The sequence below is a fragment of the Coenobita brevimanus genome, chromosome 93 (assembly GCF_032717465.1).
Source record: "Coenobita brevimanus isolate Jiangsu-jjx chromosome 93, ASM3271746v2, whole genome shotgun sequence".
NCBI lineage: Eukaryota > Metazoa > Arthropoda > Malacostraca > Decapoda > Coenobitidae > Coenobita > Coenobita brevimanus.
In genome coordinates, this window is record NC_137046.1 from 55872289 (window position 1) to 55895711 (window position 23423).

The 23423-nt window shown below is 42.3% G+C and overlaps 1 protein-coding gene across 1 annotated transcript in view; it reads left to right on the top strand.

The window, feature by feature from the left end:
• ArfGAP1 (ADP-ribosylation factor GTPase-activating protein 1) overlaps positions 1-23423 on the top strand; it is a 99507-nt gene that overhangs the window by 71850 nt on the left and 4234 nt on the right. Inside the window, exons 9-10 of the mRNA XM_080282455.1 lie at positions 14693-14862; positions 17643-17805. Coding sequence (XP_080138581.1) covers positions 14693-14862; positions 17643-17805 — 333 coding nt within the window. The remainder of the gene's footprint in view (positions 1-14692; positions 14863-17642; positions 17806-23423) is intronic.

Below are 23423 nucleotides of genomic sequence, written 5' to 3' on the forward strand. Positions count from 1 at the left end.
AGACAGAGACAGAGACAGAGACAGAGAGAACGTTAGTGCCGAAATCGACTTGTCTATTTTAGGAGGAGACCAAAATAGCTGACTTTTCTTTGATGAACGATTGATTTATTGGTTTCATCGAGAGAGAGAGAGAGAGAGAGAGAGAGAGAGAGAGACGGACAGACAGACAAACAGACAGACAGAGGGGGGGGGACAGTGGATGAAGAGCCTGAGGGAGATTATGTGGGGAGAGAGAGAGAGAAAGAGAGAGTGAGAGAGAGAGAGAGCATGAAGGATGAAAAACGAAAAATATACTAAGGAGAGAGTGAAGTTGAAGGAGAAAGAGCAAGAAAGAAGTGGAGGAGGCCAGAATGAATAATGAAGATGAGCAGGCGATGGAAGAAAGGGATATATGGATATGAAGGGGGAAGAAGATGAAAGACGGGAATGGAGGAGGAGAATGAGAAGGAAATGTGGAAACGGAAGAAAGAGGGAAGGTGGGAAGAGGAAAATGAAAGACGAAGAAAGAGAGGAGAGGGACGTGAAGGAGAAGAGGAAGGAAGGAAGATTTAATACATGAATGATGGGAGAAGGAAGGAAGGAAGAAGGAAAGGGATATGATGTAGAGGAGGAGGAAGGAGGGAAGAAAGAGGATGGGGGTAGCAAGACAGGAAGTAAGAAAAAGGAGAGAGGTGAAGGTGCATGATAGAAGGAAAAGGAAGAGGTAAATATCAAGAGAGAAAGTATGTGGAAGAGGAAGGTGTAATGAAGAGAAGAATGTTATGTGCAGGAAGAGGAAGGAGGGAAATGGGATCATGGAAGAGAAGACATGATGAAAAGAGAGAGGAGAAGAAGAAGGAAAGCTGAACGTGGAAGAGGGGAAAGGAGGGGAAAACGGATCATGGAACAGGAAGAGGTGAATGATAGGAGGAGGAGGACAACGGGGAAAGGAAGAGGACAAGGAAAGGAGTCACGAAAGAGGAGGAAGAGATAAAGAAGAGGGAAGAGGGAAATGAAGCCGGAGGGAGACATTAACACTGAAATACTGTGGTGAAATGAGGGGTGGAGAGGAGAGGAGAGGGTTGTGGTGAGGTGAGGTGAGGTAAGGGCGTGGGGGGAGTGAAGTGAGTTGAAATGTGGGGTGGAGATGGGAGGGGGGGTTGTGGTGATGTGAAGTGAGGGCTTTTGAGAGGTGAAGTGAATTGAAATGAGGGGTGAGAGAAGAGGAAGGGATTGTGGTGATGTGAATTGTGATGTGAGGGTAAGGGAAGAAGTGAATTGAGTTAAAATGAGGAATGAAGAGGAAGGGAGATGGTTGTGACAGTGCGAGGTGAGGTGAAGGCATTGTGAGAAGTGAAGAGAGTTGAAATGAGGGGTGGTGAGGACAGAAGAGAGGATTGTGGTGGTGTGGGGTGAGATGAGGGCAACGGGTAAGTGAAGTGAGTTGAAATGAGGGGTGGAGAGGAAAGGAGTGGGCTGTGGTGATGTGAAGTGATGTAAGGGCAAGGAGGGAGATGAACTGAGTTGAAATAAGGGGTGGAGGAAACTGGAAAGGAGAAGGTTGTGGTGATGGAAAGGGGAGAAGTGAACCAAGTTGAAATGGGGCAATTGGACTGAAGCGAAAAGAGGGAATGGGTGGGTTGAGGTGTGGGTAAAAGCAGTGTATTGAAGGTAAGAGTGAGCGCAGTGAGGTGAGATGAGGGCAGACGAGTGAGGGAGATGAAGGCAGACCAGTGAGGTGAAAATAGGCAAAAGTGAAGTGAGATAAAAGGGAGCGAGGTGAGGGCAAGAGAAAGTGAAGTGAAAGTGATTGGATAAGGTGAGGGCAAAGGGAGTGAAGTGAAGTGAGGTGGGATGAGAGGAGAATAGGCGGAGTGAGGTAAGGTGAGACGAGGTAGGCGGATGTAAAGTGGGGTGTGAACAAGAGGAGTGAGAGTAGACTGAGCGAGTGAAACGAGAACAGAGCATGAGGTGAGTGTAGAGGGAGTTAAGTGTGATGGAAACGGGGAGTGCGGACATGAAGGAGATGGGTATAATAAAGACGTCGAGTAGGTTGAAGTTAGGAGAATAATGAGGTGAGGGTGAGGGGACATTGTGAAAAGATAAAGATGAGGATGAAAGTCAGGGTAATGTGAAGGTGAGAGTGAGGATGGAGTAAAAGTGTGACAGAGGTGAGTTAGCGTGAGTAAGGGGGGCAGTGGGGTGAAGGTGAGAGTGAGGTGAGGATGAGACTTGGGTGAGGGAGAGGGTGAGAACTAATGAGGTGTGAACTCCCTGTTTAACGATACGGGTGAGGAAGTGTGGTGGTGGTGGTGGTGGTGGTGGTGGTGGTGTTATGAACTGTGAGGAAGTGTGGTGGTGGTGGTGGTGGTGGTGGTTGTGATAATGTTATGAACTGTGATGATAATGGCAATGATAGTGGTACAGGGATTTGGAAAAGTGTCATTGATAAAGTTTAAGTAACCGGTAATGATAGATGGTGCAATAATAGTAGTGACTGTGGCAGTAATGATAAGTATCTGCTTTGACATAGTGATGGTGAGGCTAGTAATGATGTTAATTCCCAGTATATGGTGACACGTGTATGCTTGCTACCTCCAGACCATTGTATTCTGCTCAGGAAAACCTTTATGAACTGATGGCCCTCATTAATCCCCTTACTGGTCGAGTGTTCTCTTAAATCATAAAATCGTCTGGTGGCAGCCAGAATATAATTAAAACTGCGTCATCTGGGTTAAGTGGCTAATTCTGTGTGCGTTTAGAATCTCATAGCCGATAGTAGTTGTAGTAGTGATAGTGTGGTAATGATGGTGATGGTGTTATGAGAGTAGTACTTGTAATAGTAGTACCGGTAATGTTATAGTAGTTGTGTTAGTGTAGGTAAAAGTGTTAGTCTGAAGGGTCGCGTGTGGTAGCCACAAGCAGTTCACGTTACCTTATTGATCATACACTATCATGTGCCGGACGCCCCGCTACCGACTCAGCCCCGTTGTGGTTGTGTGGTGGGATGTGATGGAAGTGTGATGTGTGTTGTGGTATGGAGGTGTTTGGTGTGGTATCTAGTGTGCTTTTCTTGTGGTATAGTATGTGCTGGTGGAGTGGTACTAGGCGGGTATGGTGTTGTGTGATGATGCTGTTGTTTGTCCTGATATGTTAGTAGTGTGGTTATGGTAGGTGATAGAGGTCTTGCCACGATGTCGTGTGGTGTGGTGTGTGGTATAGTGGCCAAGTGATTTGGTGTATGCTGTGGTACAGTGTGAGGGTGATATGGTGTGTGGTTTGGGATAATGTGGCTGTAGCGTGTGATGTAGTGCAGTGGTTAGGTATGGTGTGATGTGTGGTGTGATCGTTTTGGTATAATGTGGTTGTGTTGTAGTATGATATCGTGTGATGTAGTATGTGGTTTAATTGTGGTTATGCTGTGGTGGGCTGTAATTGGTTTTGGTGTTTGTTTTGGTGCGATGTGATGACTGGTGATTGGATGCAGTGTGGATGTGGTGTGGCATGATGTAGTTATGGTGTGATATAGTTGTGATGGTACTGCTTGTTCATAAGTTGTGCAATGGCGGTGGTCGCGTGGTACAGAATAAGTAAAAGAATACATGGGAAAGCAGACCAGCATCATATCATTTTATCCCCACGAGCCTCTTGGTCATACCGAGGGATTTAGCTGTGTTGTCCAATCTGTGTTAGTGAGCGGAGGAGAGAAAAGCAGAGGGTTTTGGTTTGGTGGCTGTGTGCTGGTGCTGTGATGTAGTGGTGGTGGTGTAGTGTGATGTAGTGGGGGTGGTGGTGCAGTGTGGTGAGTGGTTATGTGATGTGGTTGTAACTTTTGTGTGGTGGTGGTTGTGTTGTGAATGTGTAACAGTGCTTTTGGTGTGGTGATGATGGTCGTGATGTATGCTAGAACGTATGGTGAAGCCACTGTGATGCGATTACGGGTTAGATGTATATCCTAGCTTGCGGTGTAGTACTGTCGTGAGCTTTAATTTGTTGTGCGTAGAGTTGTAGGTTTAGTTGCTAGGTGTGGTGGTGGTGTATTGATTATGGTGGTGTCATTAAAGCTATGGTGGTGGCTGCGTGTTATTTGTGTAATATAGTGGTGATGTTGCCCAGGTGAAGGTGTTATGGTGTTTGTGGAATTAACCTTTTCCAATGAGGACGCCTTTTTCATGTTATTTGTGTTGCCTCGAGACGAATGGCAGGTATTGCGGTGATGGTGTACATGTTGTGGTATGCATGGAGTTGGCAGTGTGGTGGTTGTGTAGTGTGTGGGTAGTGGTGTGTGGTGGAGGGTGCTATTGTGGTGATGGTGTGCAGGTTGTGGTGGTAGAGATGTAGTGGTTGAGGTGGTGTGTAGTGAAAGGTGAGACGAATGACAGTACTTGTGGTGGTGTACAGGTTGTTGTGTTTATGGAGGTAGAGATGTAGTGATTGTGGTGCGTGGGAAAAGGTGTTACTGTGGTGGTGTTCAGGTTGTAGTGTTTAAAGAGATATAGACGTAGTGGTAGTGTGTGGGTCATGGGGTGTGGTGGAAGGTGCTGTTGTGGTGATCGCGTGTAAGTTGTGTTGTTTGTGGAGGTAGATTGTGGTGATGTGTGAACGATGGTGTGTAATGGCAGGTGTAGTGTCACGGGGCCGTATTTATAAAGGATCCTGACTAATGTACAGAATAAACAGATCTCTCAAACATTTGACCACATTTTTATCACATTATTTTGTTGCCAGTGTTTAGTGTACTTTAATATTCAGTCATATTTGGTTGTGAAGTGTATGGTATCTGTGTTAGTCAAGACAAACGTACACCCTCTTGAGTTTGGTGGCGTCTTTTCTAGGTCATTCTTACTACATCTAAACCATTTTATCCGGCTCGAGAGACCCCTTTAATGACGAAAGATGATACTGAAGGGTATATAATCACGTAAAAAAAAAAATCCCTTCCGATGGGAATAAAATATTCTGGAGGAAACAAGAATAAAGAATACGTCACGAGATTGAATGGATTTAAAGCAGCAAATGCGTATGAGTGTTTATAAATATGGCTCCTTGTATGGTGAACCGGCCAAAGATTTTCATAATGTAAAATAATTATACCGTCGTTTGATATACTGTCGTGCATGAAATAGGTACGAGCACGAGGATACAGGAAGAACAAGAGACATGACAAGATTCTGCTTCCTTCCTTACCCTTCTACAATCCACCATCCTCCTTTCGGGGGATTGGGAGCAGTTGAGGAACGTTTGTAGAACCGGGTAATAGAGGCGCCTGGTTAGTTGGTTCCACCACGTGAAGGCGCCCCTCTCTAGCACCGGAAGCTTTGGTTACAACCAGGAATTGATCGTAATTTCGCGTGTGAATCAACGTCCAGGTTGCCAGGGACGACATGGTGACGGGGTTGGTAGGTTGGGTAGTTGCTAGGTGTGGTGCGTGGGTCGGTGGCTAAGGACGGGGAGGAAAAGGAAGGTTAGGGTAGGTTAGGTAGGGTAATGTAAGGCTAGGTTAGGTTAGGTTTGGTAATGGTTAAGATAATTGATGATGGTGGTTGTGACGATGCCTGGTGATTGTGACGATGCCTGGTGATTGTGATAGCTGTTGCAGGGGTGGTAATTATGGTGATGATAGTTACTTTGGTACTCTGATAATGGTGTTAGGAATGGTGGTTTGTGAAATGGTGATAAAGGGTGATGTTAGTGATGGTTGTTGAAGTGGTGGTTATTAATTGTTAGGGGTAATGGTCGCTGAGGTGATGGTGATATAATGGCGATGGTGGTGGTGACTGGTGGTGGTTATGGCACTGGATGGTGGTTGTTGTGGCGTTGGTTGTTGAGTTGGTGATACAAATTGTAGCTGTGGTGGTGGTTGGCCAGGTGGTAGTGTGGCTAAGCTGTCAACAAACACCACAGCCCACACTCCTTTCCTCTTGTATGTCGGAGGTCAGCTCTCTCACTCGAAAAGGTAGTGTGTGTGTGTGTGTGTGTGTGTAACAGGTGTGGATTATCCCTGACGAATGGCCAACGCTCAGCAGCTTTGGTGTCTGGATGATGTGTGTGTGCGTGCGTGTATGTATGTATCTGTGTGTGTGTGTGTGTGTGTGTGTGTGTGTGTGTGTGTGTGTGTGTGTGTGCGTGTGCGTGTGCTTGCAAAGTGTGAATGTGTAGCCAAATTAAATGATGCAGAATAACCGTACTAAAAAAGATATTGGATGGCATGTGTGTGCTGTTTACATTGTGAGGGAGGTTTGTTTGCGTACTTTTGTTTATGGAGGAGGAAAGATGGAAGGAGGGCTAATGATTACTAAGCGTTTAATGTTTGGCTAACTCATTCACTCTTTTATTATTTTATTTTAATCAGACTACCACCAACGATTTTACCTACATTAGAGAGGGCGTCTAGTAGTTAAGGGACTACTGAAATCTGTATGTGACTCCCCCAGTTCGATAAGTCTCCCGTAAGCTGAATAAAGCCGTCTGGAAGTAGGACGAATAAAATAATAAGGCATCCTCGTTGTGAAGTTGACTTTAGAGTAAAGTTAAATTGGGTCTAGTTGATTCTCCCCGATGACGTACGCATATTTTATTTTGCTATCTGCCGACGATTTTTTTTTTTTTTTTTTTATTCACGTGAGAGAAGACTTTCGAACGGGAGGAGATAGATACAGCCCTCCTGAGCTCCTTCACTACTTATAAGGGACTCTCCTGAGTGGTATAAAATCGTATCAGTGATGTACAGTGGAAGAGCTATGTAATAATGGTTTAAATAAGTTACGTTAGTGTTACCTTGGTATACCGGTAAGTCTGGTTATTTTTTTTATATGGTTGATTTGGTTGGGTTGGGTTTATTTTTCTGGGTTAGAGTAAGGACTCGCGTTCTCGTCGGTTAAGGAAGCTCCCTAACACCTCTTTCTTACCAATTTATTTTTGGATACGGCTGGCTGATAATTGTAATTGCGTACGTTATTTATGCAGAGTATGCTGATATTAGATGATTAAGTTAATAAAGAAGAGAACATCAAAGTGTAATAAACACATTAAATCGCTTAGGAAGAGGTATTAGACAGCTTCCTAAACAGAGGAGAATACGGGCTAATGTCTCTACACTGTACTCGAGGTAAAATTAGACTTGGTTAAGGGTGACTGGAGTTTGGGTGAGTTAACGAGTGGAGTTAGGTGAGTAATTACTGATCAGCGTTAGGTGAAGTAAACACACCAAGCTCCTGTGACTCGCTTTTAGTTCAATAAAGTTGTCTATTCATATACTAAGTAAAGTACTAGAGTTGACACGACCATAAGGTATTAATACCTAGACTTCTATGACTCACTTAGCTCAGTAAAATGATCAGGCGGTAGTCGGAAATATGGAGGAAAGCGAAAATGAGAGGGCTGAGTTGATTTGGGCCAAGTTGGCTGAAATCCCTAAGTTAGCAACTCTGGACCAGGATACCCGAACATCAGTACGATCGCGTCCCTGTCGTAATATTGACTTTTTTTGCCGGAAGAACTGGAGACTTGTAAAGTTTCTGCTCATTTCTCTCCTTGTCCCATCATCTTGAACAGATAACAGCTGTGACATATTTCCTTGTAATCAGGATTTTTTCTTTTTTTACGAAAGGACGCAAGACAGAGAAATATTCTAATGTAGTTGACCCTTCTGCAAAACTAATCAGGTACTACAGGGAACCCATCGTAAATGCCTTTGAGAATCGCACCCCTGGTAGGGGAAAACAGCTTGCATCACAACTTATGTAACTGCTCTCTCTCTCTCTCTCTCTCTCTCTCTCTCTCTCTCTCTCTCTCTCTCTCTCTTTCCTTTTCCTCCCATGCATATTTCTTTCCTTTTCCTCCCATGCACTCATGTTCATCCTTTTCTCTCTTCCCTTCCTTCTTCCCCATTCTTCTCTCCCCTTCCTTTATTCCCGTCCAGATTTCAACCTTCCATTCTCTTTCTTCCTTTGCTTTCCTTTCCGTATCTCTTCTCTTCCGTCTCCCTTTCTTTCCCTCCTTCCTTTTTATCCTTTTCCTCCATTTCTTTCTCTTTAGTACTCTTCTCATTCTTCCATTTCCTTTCATTCCATTCCTCCTTTTTATTTCTCTCCTCTTTTGCTTCCCTCTCCTCCTTCTCTCTTTTCCTTTCCACATCTCCGTCTTCTTCCTTCCTTTCTCTTCCTGTCTGTCATTCCTCCGTCCCCCAACCTCCTATTACTGCGCCAAGAATCCGATTCGGAGTTTATTGAAGAATGCATTAAATCAAAGACTGGTATGGATTATTGCTCAGGGGAGGTTGTAATTGGCCAGTTAGAATACCTCATTGTTATTGGCCTGCTTTGTAGTTAATAGTTATTGATAGGATTATAGTGTTACCAGTTGTTGTCAAGCTAAAATTATTGCCGTTAGAGACTTGAGTTTAGTTACTTGGTTATTGAAAGTTAACCTCATAGTCACGTCTCGTATATTTCATTTAACGCCCGTCGATTTCATGCGGCTAAGTTCATCCCATTCGTAGTTTTATGCAACTCGTGTGATTCTAGTTTTGACTGCCTCTCCATCTCTATTTCCTCTAATGAAATGGCCCAATACTGAAACGTAAATGATGTCTGCACGAGTACTATATGTGAATCTGTGGCCAGCGTCACCAATATCCTCCTACACATGCCATATCGAGCCTTCTCATTCCTTTGTTTATCATCCCTCATACTCTCTTGCACGTGCCTTATCGATGCTGTTTTATTTCATTGTTCATAATTCCTCCTTCCTTTTTTAACATTCATTCTCTCACGTCCTTCTGCCCCCCCCCCCCCACTTTTTCATATGACGCTCGTGCACTAATGGTAATTGACAGCACTCATACAAGTTTTGTACTCAAGTTCTTTGAGCACGATATCGGAACACTTCTTCGTACCCAATAAATTACAAAGCTTCATGTACTTCCTGCATTCAGTTAAACACAGTGTATGACAAACAAGGTACTCATTATTATATTCCAAAAATGATAATGACGTTTGTGTCTTCATTTAAGTAACAAATACCATAGCTCTTCAACTACAGCCAGTAGAGTGAATGACATGCTGGATTATGTGAACTCTTGGTGCCGGCTGTCTTAAAGTTGGATACTAAAGACTTCTGGTTTTGATAAGAGGGTTGTCGGAGTGTGTGGGATGCTGGTGGGCACAGTCAGGTAGTCAAGGCTTGCAGGGGTAGAGTGAAGGAAAGAAACACAATAAAGAAAATAGCAGTGAGATTATAGAAAACTAAAGACAGCGAGAGAAAGTTAAGAGACTAAGGGGGGAAAAAAAAAGCAGGAAAGATTATAAAGGGAGATAAAAGTGGAGAGAAATTCCAAAGTTGGCCGAGGCAAAAATATATGTAGCCTGCAAGGTCGAGGTTGACTCGGATATATATATAAAAAAAAAAAAAAGATTGTCAGAGCTCGAATAAGGAAGAAAAATTACAGAAAAAAATATATATCGGTGACCGTGAAGAAAGTACAATAAGAATAAAAAAGCATATGTATAGGGAGAGGAAAAATTAAAACAAAATCATGAATAAATGAAAAAGGCCGACCCTGAAGAAGAGACAGTAAACAGAGGGTAAAGGAAGGAGTGAGAGAAAAAAGATGAGATCGTGGAAGGCTGTCCAGGAGAGCAAGTTGATGACGTTGGCGGAGGAAAGGAAAATAAGAAAATAGATTGGCGAGATAGGCTAGGAGATCCCAGGCAGGAGTGAGTTGCCAACTGGGAGGGAAAAAAATAGTGAGAGAGGAAGAAAAAGAAGAAAAGAGTAGTGGAACTGAAATCGGTGAAGCAAACAAGATGCATTATTGACTGGCCAACAGGGGAAAAGATTAAAAAAAAAAAATCGTGAGGGTGAAAGAAGAAGGAAGATAAGATTTTAAAATGTTGACTTGGTCTTACTGTTTGACTCAGTGATTCAAGGAAAGAGTAACGAAAAGAGACGCAAGTGAAGAGACAGAGAAAAACGGGAAGTGATTAAGGATTCGAACGCAAGAGCTAACCGTTGCAAATTAAACCTCAAAAAAAATCTGCCGCCATCATGAGCAACAGTAACGGCCGCGTATGCCTGGCTCGCGGGAATCTTTATGGCAACTGTGACGACTGTGAAGAGGAGGAAGAGGAAGGAGAGACATGCGAGCCCTACCCACACCACAACAACCTCTCCTCCGGCCCTGTCTCGCTAAGCCCGTGGCCACGTCAGGATGGGTCCAGGCTGGCGCTAGGCCGACTCAAGGCTAAGCTCTTTGAGACCAGGTTGGCTGCTCATGTCCGGAGTGCTCAAATGGCACTCACAAACTCGCTCAAGCACGCAGGGTGGGCGGTGGAACACAAGGTAAGTGGTCAGGGAAGGCCATGAGGGTCACGGGGATTAGGAGAGAGGTCGCTGGGTATATTTTCGTGGACAGTGGAGTCTTCCTCCTTTGCGATTTGTTTCACATATTCTCCTTTATACAATAGTCACGTGTGTGTGTGTGTGTGTGTGTGTGTGTGTGTGTGTGTTATTTTAAATCACGAACACATCATTAATGATACGAAAGATAATGTGAACATGAAGTATGCAAAAGGAAAATTTATCTTGTAAGAAAGTGGTAGGGAGCCTCCATAGTCGATGAGAACACAGCCTTGGGGGATTAGGAAATATCAGGAGGGTTAGGGGAGAGCATGAGGGTTAGGAAGGGTCAGGGGGTTTGGAGATTAGTAGGGGTTGGAGGGTTAGGAGATATTAGTAGACTTTAGGACAGGTCATAGTTTAGGAGTGGTTGGGGTTTGTCAGGTAAAGATTTAGGAGAGGTCAGGAGGGTTAGAGAGATCAGGGGAGTTAGGAGAGATCAGTTTATTACAAGGGAGCAGGTTATTATTACTGGTCAGGAAGGGTTTGTTGGAAATAACGGGATATATCAGGTTTAATAGAGGTCAGGAGACGAAGGCGTAGAAGTGAATCCGAAGAGAAAGGGAGGGTTAGCCTATGATAGGAATGGGTTAAGATGAGACTCAGGAAAGATCTAGTTAAATAGAATAGCAAATGTACGGCCAGGAGAGGTAAAGGCTAGCTGGAGCAAAGGAAAGGTTGATGCAAGAGATCAAGGTGGGTCTGGAATTGTCACAGCTGGCTGGAGACAAAGAAGGGTTAAGTCAAGATTGGTGAGGCCTGGCTCAGTAAAGGGAAGGATTGAGTCAGATGACAAGGTGGGTTTGAAGAGGTGAAGGTTCTCCCTGGAAAAGGGGGGGTTGAGTCAAACATGATCAAGGTGGGTTTGTAAATGTCGAGGCTGGTGGGAGAAAGGGAAGGACTGGATCAGGGCCAGTCAGGAAAGGAAAGAATGGGTTATGAGAGAAATGGATGAGTCAAGGGAAGAAAGGAGTTGGTCAGGGGAGATAGAGGTGAGTCAGAAGGAGAAGACTAGATGGGTAGGTCAGTGGAGGGGTGAGATAAGGTCAAGAAAAATAAGACTCCATTATATGAGAATATGTCAGGACAACAGAAGTAATGTAAGAGACTAGAAGTATGAAAAACTAGCCAACTTTACGATTTCTTGCATAAAAATTTAAGCATTCCCTGTTACTGTATTTTGTGTACTAGTACTCTGATGATATTAATCAACTTATTTGGAGCATTATTAGATTAAGAATCAAGATGGCTGTTACTTTTTTTCTTTCCCCTCTAAATCATGGCAAGATCTGTGTTATCCTTTTTCCCAGTGCACCCATCACAGTCATGTACTGTATTTTACATACAGTTGGTGGTCCCCTGTGTCTCATTTTTATTTTTTGTAAAAGTTAAGTTAGAATTATTGCTTAATGTTCTACATTTGTCTCAGTATAGATTATACATTTTAGGATTTTTATTCTGGCTCCTTCCAGACAATATTATTCACCTGAGGAAAGCATCATACAAAATTAAATAGCTATCCAAGATTCTATGCTGTTATGTTTATTTTTATTTATTTAATCATTGGAGTGTCATTATTAATAGAAACTGAGTGTTATTCTTTTCTCAGACAGTGCTATAATCCCAGTAGAGTAATTATAGTTTGCACTGTGCTGTAGTTTGGGTGACTCTTCCATTCTCATGGCATGTGTTAGTGCACCCTTGGTGTGTGAGTGGACCACACCACTTTCACCTTAAACATTCGTCTCGTCTCTCCTTGACCAGTCCCTGTACTCCTTTCCATCCTTTCTCTCAGATGAGAAATGCACATTTACCCCGTGAATGGCTATATATGGGTAAGTTGTCATATCAGCTTGTATTCATACTGATTATCTTAAATCTAAATGAAAGGAAATAATTTTACCTCCACTGAATACCAGGGATGCAGGAGAGGAGTACCTTCATGTAATGACACTGCCTGGTTATGCAAACTCCCGTCATCTCCCTCCCTATCCCCTGAAAAGGAGATGGTGGACTGCAGGAGGGGGTAACTTCAGTTTGCAGTTAACTAGGTTCACATTTAGTTGAACCTGGGGTTACAACTGCTACTGCAATGCCAGGGATATTTTTAAAACTCCCTTTTTCTTACTGTGTTATATTCCTTTGCAATCCAGGCAGTACACAGAGGCTCCAGTCACAAAAGTGTGTCCTAAGTTGAATAAAATAATCTGAAGATAGCAGGAATGAAGTATGGTATACAATACTGTACTGGGCATGTAGAACTGAATGTGTCAATAGAGTGTCATGTTTGTGCCTATCACTGTTACACTGAAATGTATTACTGGTAGTTTAATGCAAGATCTGATCTGGCATTGTTTGGACCTGTCTGTGAATTCATTTTAGCTATTGCTTACCTGAGGCCCACCTCACTGCAACATGGTGACACACGAAAAAAATTACCAGCTAGTAACTTGTAGAGATGCTGTCTTAAAGGCAAGAGTGAAATACTGTATAACATTATTTCTAAACTTACGTAGTTTACTAGTATTTTATATTGCATTGTCCTTGAAAGTTTTCACTCCTTTCTAAGTTATTATCCCCTGCCTTTACCAAGGTGGAGTGATAATGTTTTTGCCCACCTTTGTGTGTGTGTGTGTGTGTGTGTGTGTGTGTGTGTGTGTGTGTGTGTGTGTGTGTCTGTCTGTCTGTCTGTGTGTCTGTTTGTGTGTCTGTCTGTTCCCATTATACCTCATGAACAGCTTGAGCTATCAACATGATACCTTCAGAGTATCAAGATATGGCCAAAATTTTGGATAAGTTTGGAAATAGGGACACAGGTTCAAGGTCAAGGTCACCAAAATGGCTGACAAAGGTCAATTACTTTTTATTACCAGTCTTTATCACCATTATATCTCATGAATGGCTTTGAGCTATCAACATGAAACCTTCAGGGTATCAATATATGGCCCAAACTCCCCCCCCCCCCAGGGTGCCACCCTCCAGCCCCCTCAGAGAGAGGTGCCACCCCCCCCGGTCCTCCCAGAGGTGGTGCCACCCCCGAATCCCTGCAGGGGGATTCCCCCCTGCTGTCCGGGGGGGGCGGGGGGGCATGTAACTTGGTCAACAACATATTCTGGCAGGCAATTAGCATTCAAGGTGGTGTTCTGTCGCCTTTACTATTTATATTGGTCATTGATTACATTATGAAACGCGTTGGAACAGAAACTGGTGCAGGTATACTTTGGGGAGAGAACAGGAAACTTTTGGATTTAGATTATGCAGATGACATAGTTTTGATTTGTGATGGGCCAGAAGAGATGCAGAGAATGTTGGACTGTTTGGTGAGTGAAGGTCGCAAGGTGGGTTTGGTTATTAATTGTGGAAAAACTGAAATAATCAATATGAATATGGAAAATGCGCAGGAATGTGTAATTGGAGGTATGGTTGTAAAGCAAGTTGATAGGTTTAAATATTTAGGTACTTATTTAGCCAAGGATGGTTCTTTGAACTTTGAATTCGAGGAAAGGTTAAAGAAGGCTAATCAGGCAATGGGAATGCTTAAAAATATTTGGAATAATAACAATTTCTCTGTGCATACAAAAATCAAACTTTATAAGGTAATGGTTAGGAGTATCTTAATTTATGGACACGAGTCTTGGTACAGCACAGTGACTATGGAAAATAAATTCTTGGTGTTTGAAAATAAAGCACTTAGAAGAATATTAGGAGTTAAGTGGTGGGAAAGGATACCAAATAGTAGAATTAGAGAAATAACGGGAGTGTAGCCGATCGATGAATATATTAGATTCTCACGATGGAAGTGGCTAGGACATGTGTATAGGAGACAGGGAATAGTACGAGGTACACCAGGGTGGGTGGCACTTGGTAGGAGAGGTAGAGGAAGGCCAAAAGAGACGTGGGTGAGGACAATGAGACGGGAAGCTGGAGATGAGTGTTGGGGAGATCTTGAGGAGTTAGCACAAGATAGGATGTGGTGGTGTGAGTTCATCGAGGCCCTATGCATCCCCAAGGGTGGCACAGGAAATGATTGATTGATTGATTGAATTAGCATTCAGCTCCCAAATGCTTTTCTTTCATTTTATGTGAGCCTTTGTCCAAACTTTTTTCAGACAGGCAATGATTGTATTCTGTTGGGTGTTTTATTAGAAGCAGATTCCTTTTAATCATACTCAGACACTACACTTGGCTCACATAGGTTTGTACAACAGTTTACATGCATTTGTTCTCTTGTTTCTTCAGTACTGCACTTAAATCTCATGTGAGCAGGTTTAGATCCACATAACTATGTTCTGTAGATCTGAACTTTTTGTTTCAGGTGAGCGAGGTGTCGAGACGAGGATGGAGCGAGGCCACCCGTGCATGGGGCAGTGGAGGTGGATCTGGAGGTGGCACACTGGCACTGACTGGTGGGTCAGGGGGACCACACGAGCGCTCTTCCCTCCTCTTGGGTCCTGGAGATGGCTACCAGCGCCTTGACAACAACAGGTGTGTCTTTGAATTAAGGTTATAGAATACAGCTAGGCTTGGAGGTCTGCACTAGGTTATGTTTTGCTTGATTAACTATTTTAGGGTGGATTTTTAACATGTATAAACTTTTCAGAATACACTGTTCCTACAGTATTTGTGCAGTGTTGTAGTTTTCATATTTAAAAGGTTACATTTGACATAGTGAAATGCTTTATCCATAATTTTATACAGGACAGCATCGTTCAGCTATATTCTGTAAGCAAAAATAATGTACTGATGATATTCCACCTAATTAAATGTAGATTTTTCCTCTGTAACACTTATGGGACTAATAACAACCACTATAATAACATATGGTGGCAACTGTCATACTTGTATCTTAATTTCTTGACCAGTCTGTGCTTTCCTTAGTGCTTCACTAATCTTGGTGCTGTTGTGCTTCCATGCATGATGACTGTATCCTCCTGCATGACCATCTCCCTCACCCACCTGTCTGTCTTGCCTGGGATCGGCATCACTGCCACAAATTCCAGCCCAGAACTTCATAATGGTTTGCAACAAGACTCAAGCATGGTGAAGGAGGACTCAGAAAAGGGAGCAACAAGCGACTGGGACAGTTGGAAGGAGGAGGAGGAGGTGGAGAGTAATGAGCCAGAGTAAGGAGAAAAGAATTTAATATGGCTGTGCATTGTAATGGTTTTTCTTTTTCTGACAGTTTTCATTGTGTTAATTCCATTGACCAAATGTGGTAGTGTAATACAAATGCTTTCTTCAGACTCCACATGCATTTTTTTTTTTTTTTTTTTTTTAATGTGTCCGACTCTGGGCATAGGCTTCACAGCCTGCTATCAAGCCCCAGCAGTCCTCCTACATACCATGCACCTCTACATGTAGAAGTTTTTATTAATTAGGATTGCTTCTTTTCAGGTTATGTATATGTTACAAAATGTTGATTTCTTTCACTGATAAAACGTTTATTGTATGATCACTCATTTAAAATCACAAGTTTAAGTTAGAATTATGTGACACATCTTTACCTCTTTTCAGTATTTGCTGCATTATGTCAGATCAGTGTACAGTATGGATAGATAAAAAAAAATATTTTCATCACTTTTAAGTACATGCTACTTTTTGTCAGGTCAGTGTCTAATATGGCCAGGTAAAAAAAATATATATATATCTTTACATCACTTTCAAGATAGCCGCAACCATTAATTCCATCTTACTCTCAAGATAGCCGCAACCATTAATTCCATCTTACTCCTCCCTTTCTGCATACGGTATACTCCTCTACCTTAGTCTTCTTCCTTCGTTTAGACCTCCTCCCACCCTGTTGTACACCCATTTAATAAACCTCCCATGCTCTGTGCATTTGTTTTCACTAAGCTGCCACAGGATACAGAATATAATTTTAATTGGTCTCATTATTAATTGTTTAGTTTGTATGGTTAGTAAATACATCAGACATATTATGGCTTTAGGAAAAAGTGAAGTGTTTGTTCTTAATAAGGTGTAAAAAATTTTACATTGTTCATATGCAGGATCATATTTTTTTCTAATACCAATTTGGTAGTTAACATATGTCCAGGAAGCTGTATGGTTAGATTTTAGAAGGTTGGATCATTAAATTATTGTTTACCTCTTAATAGCTGTAGTGTCATAGGCAGTAGTAAAACCAGTACAGTACATTAATACTTTTGTACAGTACCATAGCAAGTGAAAAATTAATTAAACAAAAGTCATGCTGTAAGAGTGACTGGAAATGAATATCATTGCTTTAATAATGAAATATAGCAATATCATATGTTTATATACTGTATTACAGTCAGTTCACACAGCATCAAGGATATGTGGAGGGAAATGCTGCTGTTAGTGAAATAACATTTAAATGAGACAGGCTTCAGGTTCATGATAGAGGGATTGATTGCACAAGAGATACCTATAACTCGCTTCTAAACAAATTTATGATGGATCATAAGGATTTATGAGCAAAGAATACATGTTGATTCATCAACATCTATATTGTGAAACAATATAAGTGAAATGACTTTTAAGTGCAGCTTGCTTGTGATACATGCTTGATGGATAAAATGCACAGAAAAATATATATATATATATATATATATATATATATATATATATATATATATACCAGTACATATCTCCATCCATCCATCATCCAATCCTACGTTTCCCCATGAGGAGCGTAGGAGCCCAGGGCTAGGCAGTTGGTCCTGACATTTAAGATGAGAGTGACAAGCCTCACTCATCCCTGAGTGGCATTACGTGAGCAATAAACCCCAACCACCCCTTGGATTTAAACCTTCACCGGCTCAATTCGATTGGAGCACAATAATTACCCACTAAACCACCAGGTGCCAAAATTTGGTTATATGGTTACCACCCAGCATAGTAAATGGTTTCCTGGTGTACAGGAAACCATTTGGCTTGTCACTCAGTGTAGAGTCACCCACAGGCAGAAGGAAGAGGAAAGAATGAAGGAATGAAAGATATAAGAGGGAGTGCAAAGTCACCCGTAGGCAGAAAGATGAGGAAAGAAAGACAGAAGACGATGGAAGGAAAGAAGGATGGAGGAGAGGACAGGGCAGACATTTGAGAGCAGCTCAACATTGAGTGAGAGGATGGTTAGTGTCCCCACCTACCACATTATATATATATATATATATATATATATATATATATATATATATATATATATATATATATATATATATAAAATCTGATTTCAAGGCAGCTTTAACTGAGAGCTAACTCTACATTATTACCCTGGGCCACAGGTCAGGTGATGGCTGGGGTGAAGATGGATGGACAAGTGACTGGGGTGGGGGCAGCGGCAGTAAGGCGGCCTCACCCACAAAGCACTCACCCACCACATCACCATCAGAATCCTCAAAGAAGAGCACAAACAGTTCCACTAAGAAGAGCAGAAGTTCCAAAAAGGTGTGACTATGTCCCAGTGTTGTAGCATCATCATCATCATCATCATGACCTTTTTTCCTGCCAAGGATAGATGGGGTTATGTAGGGTCTAGAAACACGTAAAGAAAAAGATTCTTAGTGTAGAGCCACTTGAAGTGGAAAGAAGAGTAATGAAAAATGACTGGAAAGAATTAGAAAAGTCAGAAGTGAGGAGGACAGACAAAGAGATAGAATGAGAAAAGGAAAGGAGGAAGTAGGCAGCACAGCATCAGGTGAGTGGATGATGGTCTCCTCCATCCACCACGAATGCCAGTTAAGTAAAATTAACCTCTTCAGTATGATGACTTGTTCAGCATATTTTAATTTGGCCATTGCCTATCAGCCCGACAAAATCTTCCACAGGTATACCCACTAATGTATAATAATATTCAGCTTAATCCTGCATCATCCTTGAACATGCTTGGGGTTTCATTTACTCGGGACTTATCTTGGAAAGATCATATTACATCTCTTGTAAAATCTGCTTCCAAGAGATTGGGTGTGCTAAGCCGACTCCGCTCTTTCTTTACCCCTGCTCAATTGTTGACTCTATACAGGGGCTTTATCCGCCCCTGTGTGGAGTACAACTCTCATGTGTGGGGAGGCTCCCCACATACAGCTCTTCTCAATAGGGTGGAGTCAGAGGCTTTTCATCTCATCAACTCTCCTCCTCTTACTGACTCCCTTCAACCTCTGTCTCTTCGCCGCACTGTTGCATCTTTATCTCTTTTCTATCGCTACTTTAATGGTCACTGCTCCTCTGAACTCTCTGCTTGCATTCCTCCACCTCTACGACGGGCGTGTAGCACCCGTCTGGCAGCAAACTCTCATCCTTTTTCTGTCCAACTGTCTAATGCAAGAGTTAACCGTTACTCCCAGTCTTTCATTTATGCAACAGGTCAGCTCTGGAACTGTCTCCCTCTGTCTGTATTTCCTGCTGCCTATGATCTCCAGTCTTTCAAACGCAGTGTGTCCAGGCATCTCAAAATGATCGGATCTTGAATTTGGCTCTCTATTGTATTTTGTTTTTCTCTTGGAGGGAACTGTTACTGCGGGCTCATGGCCTTTGGTTCCTTCTTCCTCGCATAAAAAAAGAAAGAAAAAAAAAAAGTCTTATTTATCTTAGAAGAAACTTCTGTAATGAAAGATTACAGTATAAGATTGTGTACTATCACAAAGCCTACTAAGGGTATTCTGTTCGGTAAGAAATATGACTAGCAGTTGCTAGAGTAGAAATTAAGTGTTTCCATTACCTGAGACTTTGTTAAACTAGGTTGAATTCATTTGATGCTTTGGGGTTTTCCTTTTCAGGAAAAAGAAGGAAAAAATCATCTTGCAGTGGGCAGAGTATGTTCTTAACCCTATCAGGTTTCAGGGCTGGGCAGAATATGTCTGTGCTAGAGTCAGCCGCTTTTGCACTGACCCACATCTTCGTGCCGCCCTGTGTAAATACACTTTTCATGATAGAATCTTGGTTTTGGATTCATTTTAAATCTGAGTTGTTGTACGTTATTACAGTATGTTCAAAAAAGGAAAACAAAGAAAATAAAAAGTCAGAATGACAATTTGAAGTTGAAGGAGGGAGGAGATGAGATAGGCCAAGGAGAAGGTGGGGAGATATGGTGGAAGAGTGTGTGAGGGAGAGAGGTTTGGAAGTCGGTAAGGCTAGAAACCTGACAAGAGATCAAGCTGGCTTGATGAATTTTGTGAGGAGAAGTGCGTGATCAGGGATTTTGGCACCCCTTGTGAGCATGGCAGCGTCTGGATTGACTCAATCGGATACCTTGTGTGAAGCTGCAGAATGTGGTGAATGTTTTTGGCGTATCCGGTGAAGCCAGGATTCCAGGGGCTTGAATGATGAGTGAATGGAAGTGTGGCCTATTTGGATTGGGCAAGTTTGTACTGTCTGGACATTGCTACTCCTCACCCTGCCCTTGGGTGGGAAAGGAGGTCCGGATGATGATGATGACAGAAAAATATTGGGAAAAAAAGAATATATATATATAAAAATATATAAATCTGGTTTAAACCTTACAAAACTACATTATATTACCTTTCCAATGATATGCAGATTATGGTAATTTCTGCATTTTATTGCACAGTAAAGTGAAAGGAAAAAGATACACAATTTTTTATGATTCTCAGCCTCATTTTCACTTCTCAGTCTTCTTTGACCAGCCAGTGTAAATACACTTTATGTGATAGAATGCTGGTTGTGGTGTTATTTTGAAGCTGAATAGTTGTACTTTATAATAGTATATTCAAAAAAGGAAACTAAAGATAAAAAGTCAAAATGACAAGTTGAAGTTAGGCAAAAACCAAAAGTTTCATGTCTATTCATAGATAAATATTCATTAAAAAAAAAGTAATAAAGATATATAAATCTGATTTAAACCATGCAAAACTACGATAAATTACATTTACGATGATATATAGATTATGGTTATTTCTGCATTTTATTGCGTGATAAAGCGAAAGGAAAAAGATGCAAAATTTTTTATGATTCTCAGCCGCATATTCACTTTACAATCTTTTTCTTTAATCGGTCAGCGTAAATACTGTACATTTTTTATTATAGAGTGCTGGTTGCAGTGTTATTTTGAAGCTGAATAATTGTTCTTTATCGTAGTATGTTCAGAAAAGGAAAGCAAAGAAAATAAGTCAGAATGACAAGTTAAAGTTGGGCAAAAACCAAAAAATTTTTACCTTACTGCAGAAAATTTTTTGCCAAGAATAAAGTAATAAAGTAACAAAGCCATGAGTCATACTATCTGAGTAGTACCTGCCATGCACAGAGCAATCATTCTATGACATCATCCCCGAGTCTCTTTGTTATGATGCATAAACACAATTTATGGTGAATAGTTTACAAAAGTATCTTAAAATGACAAATAAATCTGTCATCTGAGTCTCAGACAGATAAGTTTGTCAGATAGGAAGGTGTAAAAGACAAGTTCTTGATTGGTTCCTTGGTTAACATGACAGTTGTGAAGGTGGTAGGTGGTGGCTACCAGCATCCACTAATTTGATGTAGTGCTGTCTACTTCCTTGTTTACCTTTATTATTCTGTTTCATTGACTGTCCTCCTCTCTTCCTACTTCTGCCTTTCCCTCCTGTCACTATTTATTGCTCATCTTTGCACTTCAGGTGGCTCTACATTGAGTGACAAGCCTAATGGTTTCCTGTAACCCAGGAAACCATTTACAATACTGGTTGGTAAATATTGTTTTGTTTCGTTTTTGAAGGCCCCAACATGCTTGCATGGATCAGCCTTGGTCACCTAATGGCAGCTCTCCATGCTGATCAATCTCTGGCAGCTTCCCTATTTAGTCCCTTATCCTGAGGTCACACTGAATGACCTCATCCCAGGTCTAGTTTTGGTCTACCTCTTTGTACCCAATCCCTCAGTGGAAAGAAAGGTTGCTGGTTCCCTGAAAGCAGTGATAAGAAACAGGGAAGTGAGCATGGAAGTGAAAAAGTTACTACTTGACAGTATTGTGATACCAACTTTAACTTATGGAAGTGAAGCTTGGACCTTGTTGGCGAGACAGAAGTCAAGAGTGAGAGCAGTGGAAATGAGTTATTTGAGAGGAGGATGCGCAGTCACATGGAGAGACAGATTGTCGAATGAGGATGTGAAGGAGCATTGTAACGTGGATATGGATGTGATAGGAAGCATTAGAAGAAACACACTGAGGTGGTTTGGCCATGTGGAGAGGATGGAGAGTGAGAGAATGACGAGGAGAGTGTACGTGAGTGAGGTGGAGGGGGTGAGAGGGAAGGGGAGGCCCAGGATGAGAGGGAGGGATGGAGTGGAGAGGTATATGAGAGAGGGGGGTGTGAGCTGGGAGTAAGGCAGTGAAATGGCAGGGGACAGGGCGACATGGAGGCAATTTGTTTGTGGCCACCTCTTACAGGATTAAGGCGTCTGGCAGTACAGTAGATAGATAGACTTTCCTCACCCACTTATCATCCCCCATCCTCTCCACATGCCCATACCATCACAGTCTACCCCTTATCATCACAACACCAATACACTCCAGTCCCAGTCTACCTCTTAGCTCTTCCATTGTAAACCTAACCCCCCCCCCAGGCCTTGCACTCAGAGACGCACTGCACATTCACATCTCTGTCCGTTTGAGCCTGCGAATATCCTCTTCCTTTACTGCCCAGGGCTCACTACCACACAGCATTATGCTCTTAAAACATGCCACACACAAAGCTCCCATAGCACACAGGGAGAGCCTTCTCAGTATCAGGAGAGGCATGAGCTCCCTGAACTTCTTCCGACCACTCCTCACTCCAGCCACATTCCAGCACATAACATGTCTGCCAAATAACAAAACTCTTCAGAGAGGTGGCCTGCAGTTCTACTGGACCCAGTTTCAAATCCCTGCTGGGACAGGGAACAGTTTAAGAATTTGAATTTCACAAAAACAGACGTAACTGATCTACCAGAAAACCCTCTGTCATATTGTAAAAATACCTCTGCTAATACCAATACCCCAGTCTTGTATGAGGCAGCCATAGCATATATTCCATATGGACTGTGGGTGTTAGCGCTGAAGTGGTGACATTTAGAGGTGTATGGTATTTAGGAGGACAACTGGGCCTTGGGAGCTGGCTGTGAAGCTTATGCCCAGAGTCAGGGGGGAAAAAAAAGAAAAAGGAGAGAGAGATAGACTCACCAGCAAATTCAGTCCTTTCACACCTAGCAATCTCCACATGCTCTGCCCGACACATCACACACATGAAATCAGTACCATCTTGCAGCCTACCTCAGATACCACTACGTCCCTTATGCACTCACTTACCACAAACACTGCACAAGATGGAAATACTTCCTACGCCCTTGTGGCAAATTGTACATGTCCACTCCCCACCTTTGACGGTACTGCCCCCAGCCCTAGATACCATCACTTTTATCTTCATTTTCTTTTAAGCCCTTGTGCCCCATACCATCTCTCCATTTCCTAAATCTTTCCTCTGCCTGCCTTTCCTTGCAGTCAACACCAAATCATCAGCGTACAACATCTCCCAAAGGAGTCCATTTCTAAAGTCACACAAGAGGGCTTCAGGTACCATAATAAACAACAAGGTGCTCCAGACTGACCCCTGATGCACACCAACATTCAAAGAAAACTCCTCACTCAAAACTCCATTCACCCTTACCTGGGTGCGAGCACCCATATACATGGCCATTACCACCTAACCAGCCACTCCTACTGTAGATCCCAAGCTTTCTCATTGCTCATTTCACCACCACACTAGGGACTCTGTCAACAACCTTCTCCACATCAACAAAAACAAAGTGCAATTCCCTTTTCTTTCCTATATATTTTTCCTGAAGCTGTCGAACAATGAATGTGGCATCAGTGGTCTCTTTGCCTGGCATAAACCCAAACTGCATCTCATCATTACAGTAGACCCTAGTTATCTGCGGGGATTAGGTTCCAGAGACCCCTGCGGGAGGCAAATTCTGCGGATACTCAAGTCACCACAAAATGACATTATATCCGCATAAGCTAAGCACATCCCTGAAAAATAAAAACATACTTTATAATATTACAAATACATATTAACACTCTCATCTTAAATGTC